General features: G+C 39.8%; 1 protein-coding gene across 1 annotated transcript in view; it reads right to left on the reverse strand.

Annotated features, from left to right (window-relative positions):
* Nucleotides 1–16234, reverse strand: part of Vps41 (VPS41 subunit of HOPS complex) — a 164014-nt gene that overhangs the window by 69558 nt on the left and 78222 nt on the right. The window contains exons 8-9 of the mRNA XM_052729824.1: nucleotides 1416–1535; nucleotides 189–335 (exon numbers count right to left, since the gene is read on the reverse strand). Coding sequence (XP_052585784.1) covers nucleotides 189–335; nucleotides 1416–1535 — 267 coding nt within the window. The remainder of the gene's footprint in view (nucleotides 1–188; nucleotides 336–1415; nucleotides 1536–16234) is intronic.

The raw sequence follows: 16234 nt of genomic DNA on the forward strand, positions 1-16234 counted from the left end.
ACAACATAGAAAAGAAAGAGCATATCTTAAAATCTGTACTTGTGAAGTACACTGTCCTATTACCACAGCATTCAGGTGAAAATATGAGGTTTCCCAGAAATCATTCATGAATTGAATATGTATTTCTTTAGACCATTCTCAATGAATCTATAATGATTTAGGTTTAATATAAAGACCAGGTAAACCACCTTGATGGAAGCTCCCCAGCCAATAATGAGTGTCACAGTGTCCTTCCAGCAAAGGCTGCAGGGATACATATCTGGGCGAAGACTTATATCATCTCGGGGAACATTGGTAATTCTTTGCTTTGAGGTGATGTCAAAAATCTTCACACCCTACAAAACAAAACAATGTTAGGCATCCTACATTCTGGAAAGGGAACATATCAATAGGTATGCTATATCAAAACAACGATGGTATTTACTGGGCGTGGCAAGGAGCCATACAAAGGCACGATCATGCTTTACACAAACCCTATGAGAACCCAAACTGCAAGGCAACCTACATACTTCTTTCTGGACAGAGCTGTGTTATTAGTGGATAGCATGGGTGATGTAAATCCAACACAAACATGCAATGCACAGATACACCATTTGCTTGCAACCTGACAGTAGATAGGCACTTCTAATGGAACTCTCTGCACAGGAATGAGGTTTGCTTTTTCAGAAACGTGTTGGTTCTGAAAACCCATCCACTCAAAGAAAATTACGTGTGACATTTCAAAGTGCTCAAATGGAAACATTAAGTATACTGCTGGCTGAAAATGAGCCTCGAGACCATGGTTGTTTACTTTCTTTGGGAACCAAGAGAAGTAAGGAAAACCCCAAACAGGAGGGTTAAACTGAGGAGGTTTCTAACCGAATGGACTGATTTTCTCAATTACGTACTGAAATTTCAGATAATATGACAGATACGGAAAAGGATTATTTTTTAAACTTTCTCCAGGACCCACTTCATGTTAAATAAACTTTAAATAAGTGCAATACTGAAAGTACAATACACTTTTTAAATGGCAGGTCTATGTTTTGGCCTATGATTATATTGGAAGGAAAGGAGAAATCAAAAATAGTCTCTACTTACTTCTATCAGTGGCCCCTGGGCAAAGAGTAAATGGCAGTCCCAGAACTCATTCCTGGAGCAGCCCTTCAATTATTAAAATGGCTTTTCATTCTCTTGGCTACTCTGTACCTCAGGACTCCTACTGTAACACAGTCTACAGTGTGTTGGGAATTACTGTACTACTACAACCCAAAGTGCTCTGCCTTCCCTAGGCTCTGAGGTGTGGGATCAGTGTCACTTGTGTCTATTAGAATCATCACCCCATTGTGTGTTATCATCTTCTCTGTCCCAGACCTTTCAATCTGGTCAAGCTTCTGCCACTGCACAGGCTTAGACAGACAGACATGAGCCTTTACCATGTTATTGGCCCAAGCAATCAGATGGCCTTTCCATTTCACACTTCTTATGTTCCCTTCCCCTTCGTGCAGGACTGAAGACTTCCATCTGTTCATCCATGTCCGTTCAAACAGCAGCAACTGAGGACACAGCAAAACATAGGCTTTCAGACACCCAGAGTCACAGAGATCTTTTACTTACCTCTTCTGCCTGTCAGTGTTACCAAGTGACAAATAAGCCACTCTAAATAGTGTGTGTGTGTGTGTGTGTGTGTGTGTGTGTGTGTGTGTGTGTGTGTGTGTGTTTATTTTTAGTGGATAACTTGCTTTTGGAAAGAATTCCCTATGTATCTTAAACTGCCTGGATCTCTATTTAAATCAGATTCGAGCATTGAGGTTATGACATATCCCAGCCACAAGATGGCACCAAAACACCAGGACTCTGGGCAAACAATGCCTTAGTGAGTAGTAGCTTCAGGAAAGCTTTTCAAATAAGGAACTAAGAACCAAGTCATTTTGTAAACTGGAAAATCAGAACCTCTTAAGTTTCTCACTGACAAGAAAGTCATCACAGATTAAACTGCTTTAGTTTGAAACGGTCATCTTTTCTTTCATTTAATCCAAAGCAAATAATTTGACAGTATCTTTTGAACAGTAAATCAAATTACAAAGTACAGATCATTTGCTTTAGGATTTAGGGTCTCTAAATAGTCCACAGTAGCTAGACACTGTATAGAGTAGAATCTACTGTGAAATCCTACTGGAAGTTTTAATATAAAATATAACTGGTCGCCGGGCGGTGGTGGTGCACACCTTTAATCCCAGCACTCAGGAGGCAGAGCCAGGCGGATCTCTGTGAGTTCGAGGCCAGCCTGGGCTACCAAGTGAGTTCCAGGACAGGCGCAAAGCTACACAGAGAAACCCTGTCTCGAAAAACAAAAACAAACAAAAAAAAAAAAAAAAAAAAAAAAAAAAAAAAAAACTGGTCAAAACTCCTAAATCCTGAAAAAGATATAGCTCTGATAATTCACATATTTGTAAAATATTTTTTATGATATACTCAACTTCAATTCTTCAAGCAATGACATTTTTACCATGTGTCACTAAAAGCACATCATCCAGAAGTACATGTTTCACCACTATATACTAACTAGTACTAAGAACAGATGCCACAGCAGAACTGAGGGTCCTGAAGTGTAGCTGGAGTTTTCTCCAGTCCTGCCTGGCCCACAGTCAGGACAAATCTCTCTCACCCGCCAGTCACGCAGCCACTCAGAGCCAAACAAGTAAACACACAGAGACTTATATTACTTATAAACTGTATGGCCATGGCAGGCTTCTTGCTAACTGTTCTTACATCTTAAATTAACCCATTTCTATAAATCTATACCTTGCCACATGGCTTGTGGCTTACCAGTATCTTACATGTTGGTACTCATGGCAGCAGCTGACAGCATCTCTCTGACTCAGCCTTCCTTCTCTGCTTGTCCTGCCTATACTTCCTGCCTGGCTACTGGCCAATCAGCATTTTATTTATACAGAGTGATATCCACAGCACTGAAGAGAGAAGTTCCACTATTGCTGGCCTAGAATCTTGTTGTAGAATTGTGGGCCTACAATCTCTCTGCCCCCAAATTCTAGGATTACTGGCAGATGCCACCACACCAGACAAGAGAATTTTTAAAACTCCTGTTTCAGTTCACTTCAGTGTTTTGTGTATCTCCAACCATGTCCAAAGCACTGGGGAGGAAAGATCATGCATTAAGAATAAATTCATATCTTACTTATATTTTCTACATATCTTTCTCATTCTTTACCTATCCATAATTAGAATTGATATAAAAAAGAAAATGTGCATTCTCACAAGTAAGCTGAATATATTCATGTCAATGTGTGCTATAAATGTTTGAAGTTCTCTGTTACTTGTACAAAAGTAAGCTGGCCTCCCCATCCATCTTCCATCAGAAATACTGCACCTAGTTTCACTGATCTTGTAACTCATCTCATCCTTAGCTACCTAGCCAGAAATCCACAGGGGTGGCCTTGCACTGAGATTCAGACTCTTCCCTTCTTGTCACACAGGGAAAAGATCTAACAGGATGCTGCCCAACCAAGTGAGCAGAACGATGAATTTGCTACAAGGTTTGAAATTTGGAAAAGGAGAAAAAAAATTAAGAGTATATTTTTGGCGACCGAAAAGGATTACTAATCCACTAAAAATAAACAGTTAATAACTGTTTTAACCAGGAGAAATTGGTAAGATCACAGAATCTCTCCTCTACCTGTGGCCTTGGTCTGGAGGGGATTTTGAGATATGGGCAGGGCACAGTGAGTGCTGATCACTATCTGCTAAGAAAAATAGCTGGCTAGGTGGACAGGAAAGAAGTCTGGTAGAGTAGCAACATATTACTTCCACCATCAATTCCCACCTCAGAACTGACTCAGTATTGAGAGGAAAGATAAACAATATGCACTTTGCTTACCCAAAGTTTAAATTAAAAATTCTATAAAATTTGTAAAAAGTGAGAACCCAGTAGAGGCTGTGATTTCTCATTCTCCGCAAAGCAGCCTGACAGAAGCTGCTCAGTTAGGTACCAGAGTGCCAACCCTGTATGCTCAGTGTGACAAGTGTGGATCGGAGGCTAGTCCTGGACACCCACAGCTGAAGCACAAAGGCTCAGGCTGTACAAGCCAAACTGTCCCCACTTCTGCTGTCACCATGAAAGAACGCAGGCACACTGGGATTGCTGGGCACCTACAGAAGGCTTGGTATCTGAGAAGAACTGATATTAGCCAGGGAATGGGATAAATCTCTTCCTTGGGACTCCAAAGGCCTAAGATATCCCACAGAACAGACAGCAGCTTTAAAAGTTAGATTTAATTCTTCATATCACCACTCTTCAGGGATAACAAAAATAAGAAGTTAATAAAGGACAATAAGAGATTAAAAATATTCTCCAACTTTGTAAAAAAAAATCTTATTATACCTAGAGTACTAAACCAACTAACCTTCAGGAAACCAATAAAAATGAGAAAAGGGAAACAGCTCAGATATGTGCTGTGGAACAATCCTTTTCTACACTATGAATATGTGTTACTCTCACTTGTTAGTGCAGGCAGGAGTCACTGGCCAGTAGCAGAGGGAGCTGGAGATGAACATGCCATGCTAATAAAGGTACCACCTCGTGGCAGAGTGTAAACAGGGATATGAGTTCATTTAAATGTAAGAGTTAGCTAGTAATAAGCCTGAGCTATCTGCCAAGCATTTATAATTTATATTCAGCCTGAGTCAGTTATTTGGGACTGGTCAGAAGAGAAACATCTGATTACAGATATGGAAGTTACAAAAGCCACACAGAAGTCAAACAAAGACACTCCACTGAAGTCCATAAAAAGAGTTTTAGTCACATCAGTTTACCATGTGACTCTCATGAAGGACCATAGAAAATATCAAGGAATTAATTCTAGTTATTCTCAAAGTACTAGAAATTCATTTGAAAGTGAGATATTAGCAATTTTAAAAATTGAGCAATTAGGTGAAAGGGTGTTGATTTTTCTTTCTGTATAGTAAGACATGTAAAGAGTACAGAAATGCCCTACATTTGACTAGATAAAAGAAAAGAAGTCATTCTGCTATTCTCTCACCCAACCCCACACACCCCTATGAACTCTTCCTGGTTCCTGCAGTTAGTCATTCCACGTTATATACTTACATCTGAAGAAATCCAGCTGGAATGTCTCTGCACCACAACATACAACATGGCAAAATATCCCTAAAGGTAATGGTGAGATTTGTATCTTGGCAGTAACCAACTGCTGTCTAACTGGAGTTAAGGCCTGATGAGTAGGAGGGAAATCAGGTCTGGTAATAGAAACTTAGATAACTACCATCCAGGGCTCAAAAGATCATGGCTCTTAGAAGAACCCAATTTCTAGGTTAAAATAACCAGGTCTAAAACAGAGCTTTGGATCCATAGTGCTATAGAGTCTTCCAGAAAGATGCTTGAGAACTCTTTCCCCCACCCTCAACACACCCCACCTCCACCCACCTTTGCTTCCACCCATCTCCACCTCTACCCACCCCACCTCCACCCACCTTTGCTTCCACCCATCTCCACCTCTACCCACCCCACCTCCACCCACCTTTGCATCCACCCATCTCCACCTCTACCCACCCCACCTCCACCCACCTTTGCTTCCACCCATCTCCACCTCTACCCACCCCACCTTCACCCACCTTTGCTTCCACCCATCTCCACCTCTATCCACCCACACCTCCACCCACCTTTGCTTCCACCCATCTCCACCTCTACCCACCCACACCTTCACCCACCTTTGCTTCCACCCATCTCCACCTCTACCCACCCCACCTTCACCCACCTTTGCTTCCACCCATCTCCACCTCTACCCACCCCACCTTCACCCACCTTTGCTTCCACCCATCTCCACCTCTACCCACCCCACCTTCACCCACACCTCCACCCACCTTTGCTTCCACCCATCTCCACCTTTACCCACCCCACCTTCACCCACCTTTGCTTCCACCCATCTCCACCTCTATCCACCCCACCTCTACCCACCCACACCTCCAAGGACAATGGTCTCAGTTTGTTACATTTTTATCTTCTGTTCTTTTTTTTCAAATTCACTCCACCAAGTCCCCTCTGTTACAGTCAGTGTGCTTGGGTTAGCAGGGGAAACTGAGGCCAGCTGGCCCCTGTCTTCCCTTTGTCCTGTTCTAGCTCTGGGGAAAACTTCTAGGAGGGGAAAGGAAGAAAAGGAAGGAGACAGGAATTCAGAAGTCAGTCCATGTCAGGTTTGGTTCAGACAAACTCTATAAACTCCTTTGACATGATGGAAAGAGCATAGATCTTCCTACACTTTCAGTGAAGGCTTCAGAGAGAAAGGCCAAGGACATGTATGCAAAAGTCACATGTTGGAAAAACAAAACAAACCCCCAAACCAAAAAGAGGAAACATGCTAACTTCTCTAAACAAATGAGACATTTGAAACTGTTTATCACTACAAGTTAAATGTGATTTGTCTGATTCTTGGATGTTTCTCAAAATGTAATAGTTTTTATCACATCACTATTGTCTTTTGTGGATAAAAATGAATTACCTGTAAATAAGCAAGCATCTTCTGTAAGTCATGTCTCTCTAATTGCTTGGTCCTGTTATGTGCTTTATAATCATGTTGGTCCAATCATAGCACCACTGTCCAGTTACGGCCTCCTCTTCCCTGGGTCTGGGAATCATCTGAGCTTCCCTGCCTCTCCATGCTGGGGAAAGGACCATGCTTTTCTCATTGCTAGACACATGGGTATGATGGACAGTAGACAGCAAGCAGTCTTTATAATCATGGTGGTCCAATCATAGCACCACTATCCAGTTACGACCTCCTCTTCCCTGGGTCTGGTTATCATCTGAGCTTCCCTGCCTCTCCATGCTGGGGAAAGGATCATGCCTTTCTCATTGCTAGACACATGGGTATGATGGACAGTAGACAGCAAGCAGACATTCTGAGAGCTATTCTTAATCCTCCCCTCATTGTCAATTCACGATGTATCTGCCACTTTTGTGGAGCTGTGTAATGGCCCAGAGCCTCTTTTCAGCTATACAACCTATCTGTAACTCCTGATACGTCAAAAACTGCATCCAATACACGGGAATCTGCCATCTCTAAAATGAAAAGACCTCCAAGCTTATTCATACAATTAACACATAAGAGAAGGGACTTATTCTATTGAGCTCATGCCCAGTTCCTGCAATGACTGGCTAATGCCCATTCCTCAAGGGTAGAGTATGTAACTTATACAAAGCTTATCAAAAATTTGAAAACTACTTTTAATGTCAGTTTTCTCATGCTTCATTTAAGTAGCTGCTGATCACTTTTCATGAAAGGACACAGATGTGCCCTATGTTCGGCTTGCACAGTGATGTTCTTCTGGGCCCTGCAGAAGGCTCTGGACCTGGATGGCATTCACCTCTCAGGCTTTCTGTACCTAAGCAGCTCTTCTCCTTGCATCAAGTCCCTGGCTCCTTATCAGTTCCTCTGCCCATATTCCTCACTCACAAGTTCTAGCTTCGAAGCCTCATATGGTATTCAACTTCATGTGTCTGCTAGTGGTTGCTGAGGGTTTTTGTTTTTTTTTTAAGCACCGGCCTTCTGTGGGATTTACTCCAAGATACACAGGGCTCCACACAGGAGATCAGCATCAAATAGTGCACTTCCATTTACTGTTTTAGCCTAATCTATGGGAATTTTGAGGAGGAACACATTTTCTAGCAGGAATGCCAAGGAAGGTTCTGTACTGATGATTTAGAGAAAGATAAACTACTTTTCTTACACACATTCCGCACTAATTTAAGTACCACAAAGCTATCTGCCCCTATTTCACTGACATTTAATAAAATCCATTTCTTTCTTCTAGTCATAAAACTGCCTAGAGACCTACTGAGCACGAATGCTCTACAAAGCATTTTAGGGGTAAGTCATTGAACGAACTAGCCTTAAAAGCAGCTGGTTAATTTATTTGGTTTGTCTTCCACATCCTGTATTATCGAATTGTCATTATCCCAATACTGAGAGCAATTTAAGCTCAATGGGAGCTAAGTACATGGAGAGGAAAGGCTGTTTCCAAGAGGTCTATATTTCTGTTGTTGTTGGAGAAAGTATTTTAGAGCTTTATTTCCCATAAATCCACATTCTGGCAGTCAGCACTCTCAGTACTTATATTTCAATAGGAGCCTTCACATACCAGCAATATACTTTATTCTTCTGTGTTTTGTGCTGATAGATGTATCTAACACTTTTCTACATTACAGAGTGGTGTAGGATGCACATCCCAGAATCTCCCACACCTGTGCCAAGTTCCCTAACAGTTGTGATAAAGCCTCTGGTTCTGGCTCCGTGCTATCATTACCAATCACCCAAATCCCCAGATAGAGGTAAGGTGCGTGTTTCAATCGTCAGCTCAGGATCTTCCAAGTTTATGGACAACATAACTTTTTAGCCTTCCTCAACACATGTAATGCTGCTTGCTTTGAGGCAGAAAAAAAAATAGCAAAGACTGGGGCAGTGGGATCATGCCATGGGAAGCAGATATGAAAGACACCAGATATGGTCCTATAGGAAGGACCAAGGGTCTCAAGAAAAACAATTCCATAAAAGATAACCTCTGCTAAGTCAGATGAGACACTAGACAATGAAAAGATAACAATATGGTGGGAATAGCGGGATGGTGCACACCTTTAATCCCAGCACTCAGGAGGCAGAGGCCTCAAAAGGATAGTCTACAAAGCAAGTTTCAGGATGGCCAGGGCTATACAGAGAAACCTTGTCTTGAAAAATCAATAATAATAATAATAATAATGTAAGAATCTTTTAAAAAGATAAATTTTAGCAAATCAGAACCTAACAAGGAAATCTCAGTAAAACAAGACAAAGATATAAAGATAGGAAGTCATATTATGGGACTTAAAGACTGTTGCTTGAGTTTTCCTGCCTGGCCCACAGTCAGGACAAATCTCTCTCACCTGCCAGTCCCACAGCCTCTCAGACCCGACCAAGTAAACACAGAGACTTATATTGCTTACAAACTGTATGGCCGTGGCAGACTTCTTGCTAACTGTTCTTATAACTTAAATTAATCCATTTCTATTAATCTATACCTTGCCACATGGCTCGTGGCTTACCAGCATCTTCACATGCTGTTTGTCATCATGGCGGATGGCAGTGTCTCTCTGACTCAGCCTTCCACTTCCCAGTTTTTTCTCCTCCTTGTCCTGCCTATACTTCCTGCCTGGCCACTGACCAATCAGTGATTTATTTATTGACCAATCAGCAACACATTTGACATACAGACCATCCCACAGCAAAAGACTTGAGAAAAATCAAGATAAAATTCTAAAAGCAGAAACACAGGACTGGAGAGATGGCTCAGTGGTTAAGAGTGCTTGCTGCTCTCTGAGAGGATCAGAACTTAGTTCTCGACTCCTACATCAGGGCTAACTGGCCTCCATGGGCACCCGCACATACAAGGCACACACAGAGCACACATATCCTCCCATAACTAAAACTGAAATAAGTCTTTCTTGCAAATGGAAAGGACAATTGAATGAAACATTAGCCAGTGTGGAGAAGGTACTGGTTGTGCACAGCAGAGAGGAGCCTATAATTCGGACAGAGCCAGGAGTGGCCAAGTAGCCAGGAGAGCAAGTGGGAACCTTCATCTTGCTTCTAGCTTTGGCTCAGGACCAAGGTTTTAAAACAGTTTTTTGTTCATTTTTTGGTTTGTTTTGTTTTAATCTCCTGCAAGAAAGATCATAAAACATGGCAAGAAAGGGGGACAATCTGAAGTATCTTCTTGCTTTAAATACACTGGTTAATTTCTGGATATGTTATATTCCTTCAAATGTCTTTTTCTAAAGGCAACTTCATGTGCTTAAAAGAAGTCAAATGCAGACCAAACACTCTTGCTACAGAAAGCGCCTTTGCATACAGGAGTCTCACAGCCTGGCCAGCTATGTGCTTTATAGGAAATACAGGAAACATGATGTAAGCACTGGAAACTAGCTAATTTTGTGAAAACTGTGTGGACATATTGATAGCTGAAAACAAAAAAAAACTGAGTCATTGTAAAGTAAAGTCCACATGAAAAGAAGTTACTGAACCCCAGGGATCCCTTGAGGAGGAGTTTCTTTTGTGTTGTAAAACAGATGACAGATGTAAATCTGTACATAAACCTATCAACCCCTATAGACTAAAATATATATATGTAGGGTAGACCATTTAACCCTGTCATCTATAATATTTACAGATGCAAGTTCCTGACTATAAATGCCTGAGAAATGATTGTACCATGTATTAATAATTCTGCTACTATAAGAAAATCTTCCACACAGATCCATATCACCAGACTTAACAGAGATAGGCTTATAGTTCAGATTGTGGCCACTTAAGGATGTATCTCAAGTCCTGGACTCGAGGTCAGACCTTCAGCAGCAGAGAAGAGAAAGTCTAAAAGCTGCCCCCATCTGAACTCATGTCCTGTGTCAGGAACGAAAATCTCTAATTTTACCTGTATAGTAAGTACCTCACCTGTAAATGGACCACTGGAAGGGAATCATGGCAAGAAGGGTATGAAAAAGAAATACAAAATTGACAAATTTGCATAACAAAAAAGCTATCGTATTTGCATACTTGAATAAACCTTTCACATAGCTCTATGTAAAACAAAGGGAAGAATCCTTATGATCATGACCTCCTTCAACAGAAAAAACAAGTTAAATGAACCCATCTTAATTTGTTATAATTACTTTCCCTATCATCATTATGAAAGGCTGACATTAACTGGGCACACAGTCAGTTGCTTCATGAAAGACCAGGCACACAGTCAGTCACGGGTAGGTCTATAAAAGTGGGTTTTGAACAGACTCACATCTATGGGATATGATATATATATATGCAATCATATACAATATGCAATCAACATATGTAACCACTCCTTTTTTTTTAATAATTTATCTTTATTTTATGTGCATTGGTGTATGCATGTATGTCTGTGTGAGGGTGTCAGATCTTAGAGTTACAGACAGTTGTTAGCTGCCATGTGGGCGATGGGAATTGAACCCGGGTCCTCTGGTAGAACAGTTGGTGCTCTTAACCACTGAGCCATCACTCCAGCCCCTGTAACCACTCCTTACATACTTCAATTTCTACTGCAAGTCTTATTTGGACTCCTATATAGTATCTCCCTAGGAACGGGAATAATTATCCCAGATTGAGACAATTTTGATAAAAAAGGCTTCAGGCTATTCAGTAGGCAGCAATAATTTGTTTTCAAACTGACAATAAATATCAAGTGGACAGTCTTCGATGGCCTGGCTTCTATTATAATATTAAAAGCTGCCCTGAGCAAAGAATGTCACCAGATATATTATAAAGGTAGAAATGGACGTGAATAATATGAATGTTCAAATTTTCTAAGAGTTAAAAGACATTGCAAAATAATGTTTGGCAGAGACCCAACGAAGTAAGCTATTTGCACATAGCTGGTATAAACGAGTTTGCACTGTTCGAAATGTAAGTTTACTCAGCAATGTGTCCAAATACATAAAACCTAGTCATAACCTTTGACTTAAAAATTCTAATCGAAGGAATCAATGCTAGGAAAATAGTTCAACCAACAGACAAAAAGTTCATGCCCAAAGATTCCTAGATTCAGCACAACAAAGAAAATGACCAAGTGAAGAGATGGCATATAGATCGGAAAATATGCTTGATGGCTAGTTACCTGACAGAGTCTTAATATCTAGAATATATAACAAATTAACAAAATTGAATCACCAAAAGAACAAGCTATTCAGTCAATAAGTGGCTAACTGATCTAAACAAATACTTCTCAAGAGAAGAACAAATGACCAATAAATAGATGAAAAACATGAATTTTCTGGGAGCCAGGGAATTCAAATATCATGTACTTGAGATTCTCAACATAGTCAGAATGGCTATTATCAATAAAACAAAGTAGCAAAATAAAATGCAAATGCTGATAACAATGTGGGAGAAAGAAGAGCCTATTATATGCTATTGATGAAAATGAAAATTAGTCAAGTCACTGTCGAAGTCAGAGTGTAAGTTCCTCAAAAACCAAAAATAGAACTACCATATGATTCTACTATGCCACTCCTAAATATATATCCCAAGAAATCTAATCATACTACAGAGACATTCGTCCATCCATGTTTTCTTCAATATTATTCGTTTTTTGTTTTTTTTTTTTTTTTTGGTTTTTTGAGACAGGGTTTCTCTGTGTAGCTTTGTGCCTTTCCTGGATCTCACTCTCTAGACCAGGCTGGCCTTGAACTCACAGAGATCCACCTGCCTCTGCCTCCCGAGTGCTGGGATTAAAGGCGTGCATCACCACCGTCCGGCTCAATATTATTCTTAATAATTAAATTATGAAATAAACCTAGGTGCCTACCAGCAGATGCAAGCATTAAGAAAATAGAGCATAAACGCATAGTAGAATATTAGTCAATCACAAAGAATGATATATCACATGCAGAACAATGAATGAAAATGGAGATTATGCTAAGTGTAATAAGCCAGACAGATTTTAAAATACAACCTATAAGTAGAAGAGAAACCATTAGGGAAAGGGAACAGAGGAAGAGAGAGACTAGCAAAGAGAAATAGGAACAAAGAAAAGAATGGGTCATAAGAAGGGTTGATAAAAATCAAAACACAATACATGCATTATGGAAATGTCACAGTGAAGCCTATTAATTTGTACAACTAATATGCATTAGTGGACTGGATCTGGAGCTCAGTTGGTAGAGTGGGGGCTCCATCCCCAGGACAAAATAAATCAGGTGTGACTATCCACTCCTGTATCCCTACCATTCAGGATATGGAGGGAGATGGATCAAAAGTTCATGGTTACCCTTAGCTAGGTAGGAGTTTGAAGGCAGAAGTCTGGGCTATGCAAGACTCTGTCTCAAAAATACATTAATAATAATAATGATAAAAAACAACACAAGTAGACTGTTGACAAACATGGATACAAACTAATGGTTCAATAACAGAAGAATAGCTAAGAAAACTAAACAGACCTGTAGAATGGACAATCAGGCAAATATTAAACAATACTAAACAACTTCAAGAATGTAGGGAATTTCATATACTATAAAATTTTAAATAAAAACAAGTCCTAAATTGAGATGATTTTATGCATCCTTTCACTATTTTATTATAAAATAAATGAATGCTTCTAATAAAAAAGATTAAATGAATGCCAATGAAGACCAAAAAGTATGTTCATAATCCTGCTCAGACACACTACAATCAATGACTTGGTCTATAGCCAATCCTGAATGTACCTACATACATAATTATATTTCCAATGCCATGGGACCCTTCATACACTTTGGAAAAGTGCGCCAACAAAAACACTCTATCAGATGCAGAGACTTTACTTACTCCCACTGACAAAGAGAAAGGCTGATATCTGTAAAGGGCCTGCCTTGTCACTCACAGGGAAGCCTTGGTCTTCTGACAAACAAGCAACTTCACAGAGCACAAGCAGTATACAAGGCCACTCTGCGAGCATGAAGGATCTTGGTACAGACAAGATCACTCCATAAACATGTCTCAATGAATGCTTTCCAAAAAAAAATAATCACACACTTCTTCCTGTCGAAAGTGAGAAACCCAGCTTCTTTACTATTATACTTCAGCCTTGGCTTAGCCTCTGTCCTCCTAGATAAGGCTTATTTAAATACTCAAGAACACAATTACTCTGGCCTCTTTACAGCATCCATTCTAGAACAAACATGTGCCTCCTTAAGCCTCCTCCAAATCACATCCTAAAACTGCTCCATCTTAAAATATCATCTTTCTGACATCCTCTTCCTAATATGCCATGGCAGTTCTGATGATCTACAGATATAGGGCACACAACCCATTTAGGTATTTAGTATGTTCCAATCTTCACTGTTAAAAATAACCAAGAGGAATATTGGTTGAAAGTTTAAAAACAAAGAAAATACCACTATGAGATTTCTCCAAAGTAAAACTTATATCCTTACATATGTACATACATACAAAGAAAAATACCTGTACATTTTTCTTTCTCCAATGATTCAGAACATTCATTTCTCACCAGATCATCATTCTGATTAATTAATGATCTTACCAATGTCATTCCACTACTACTACCCCACTCACATTCTTTTGAAAAAAAACCACCACCCACTGTCACAATACAGTGTGCAAGCAATAACATTACCTGGAACCCTCCACAAAGATGTGCTCAAGAAACAGATCTGAGCTGAGTAGTCCTTGAAATGAGCACTTTAGTGACACTAACTAACAACAGTTGTACCTGTAATCCCCTGTTTTATTCAGCCCTACTTAGAAAGAAAGGGAGGGAATATTAATAACAGTCAATCTGTATTAAGCCCCACAAGAGAACATGATGAGCATCTTTCCACTAACTGGCAATTCTACTACTCAAATATGCAATGAGAAATACAGTAAATAAGAAGTGACAGTGGCTTGATTGCTTCAGGAAGAGAAGGATTCAAGGAGGTGCTATGATCAATACACATATTATCACACATAGAAAGGGCTGGAGTACAGCTGCAAAGTGCTTGCCTTTTAAGCATAAAGGTATGAGTTTGATCCCCAGAACCCACATAAAAGAAGCCAACCATATGCTTTTAATCCCAGTAGTGGGGAATCAAAGGAAGGCCAATTGCTTGAGGCTCAATGACTGGTCATCTCAGTCTACATAGTGAGGTTCAGGTCAGTGAGAGATCCTTTTTAAAACAAGACAAAAAGAGGAGGAAGAAAGAAAAAAATAAGTGGACTACAGCTGAATTTGTCCGCTGGTCTCCACTTGCATGGTCAGACACAATTACATGCATACACACATACATGTCAACATGCACATATACGCATGCACCAAAAGATAACTACTATATATGGAAATTTTAGTTGAACTCCTTGCAGAAAGATTTTCTCAATGGGCAGTTGATGGCCTTGTGTCAAGGGATTCATAAAAGAAAATGAAGCTGGCATGGACCCTTCCCACATTCCACATCCACTGTCGATACCAAAGACTGGGAATCCTACATATAGACACCAGAAAATCAACTGACATTTGGTATAAATGAAAAAAATAAAATGTCAATGTTGTGACTTAAGTGATTGCTAGTTTAAGAAACTGATTTCTATATTTACCCTCAACCAGTATAGAAGATACAGAAAACTCTACCAAAGTATGCTGCCATGGAGTTAATTTACAAATTGGTTTTATATGATTGAGAAAAATGGTTTGTGAAGGTTACATTTGTGTTCTACTTCCTGTGAATTGGTGTTTCTACAGTGTTGATCTGCTGACAGCATGAAATTCTAGGAATGGAAACACAACCTGGAATACAGTATATAGAAGAAAAGGGGGATTTTTTTTTTTTAGCAGTTCAACATAAATCATCAGCACATAAACTTGGTGATGTCCTGTGACTTAATACTGACTTGAACAGGAAGTCTTCAAGCATGTGTTCTTAATTCTTCACAAATGCTCAGCTGAAGAGTATAACGGAAGAACTGTGTGAGATGGTACAGGCTGCCCATGGCCATCTCAGGACAATGTTCATAACTATCCTGCACAGTCAGGTCCTTGGACTATGCATACACTGTACATAGCTCAGGTCTCAATCCTTGCAACCCTAAAAATATCCAGGTCCCATCTGACCAAAGGATAAACAAGCAGATAAGAAAATACCTCTGCACTCTGTGTTTAGTGATCCCAGCAGGACGAAAGGCTCCTTGGCAATCGCACTGCTGAAAACATTTACAGCTGGGGTGGGTGAATGGAGGTGTTGGGCATAGGACAGACATTTTTCCACCTCAAGCTGTGTAAGTTCTGAGGATCCAATGTACAATATAGGGACCATAGTTAATAAGTGGATGACTGAAATGTACTGAGACTAGATCTTACGTCTTTTCATCACATATAAGAAAATATAACTACATGAGAGAACCAGGTATGTTTGACCAAATCCTCATATTGAACTATATGTGTTAAATACACCTCAATAAAACTGGAAAAACAAAATAATCTTGAAAATTTGTTAAAATTGTATTTTAAGGAAGCTATTTTATTGAATCATCCTTAGAATATTCAAATAAATTTTTATTTGCAGATCACCAGTGGATGCCTACAGGTAAGGTATGATACAACTATACCACCATCATCCCCAAAACAAACAAACAAAACAAAACAACAACAAAAAAACACCACAAAGTCTCCAGCCCAGAACAGGGAAATG

Source organism: Peromyscus californicus, unplaced genomic scaffold (assembly GCF_007827085.1).
Source record: "Peromyscus californicus insignis strain IS unplaced genomic scaffold, ASM782708v3 Scaffold_8__1_contigs__length_139910024, whole genome shotgun sequence".
Lineage (NCBI taxonomy): Eukaryota > Metazoa > Chordata > Mammalia > Rodentia > Cricetidae > Peromyscus > Peromyscus californicus.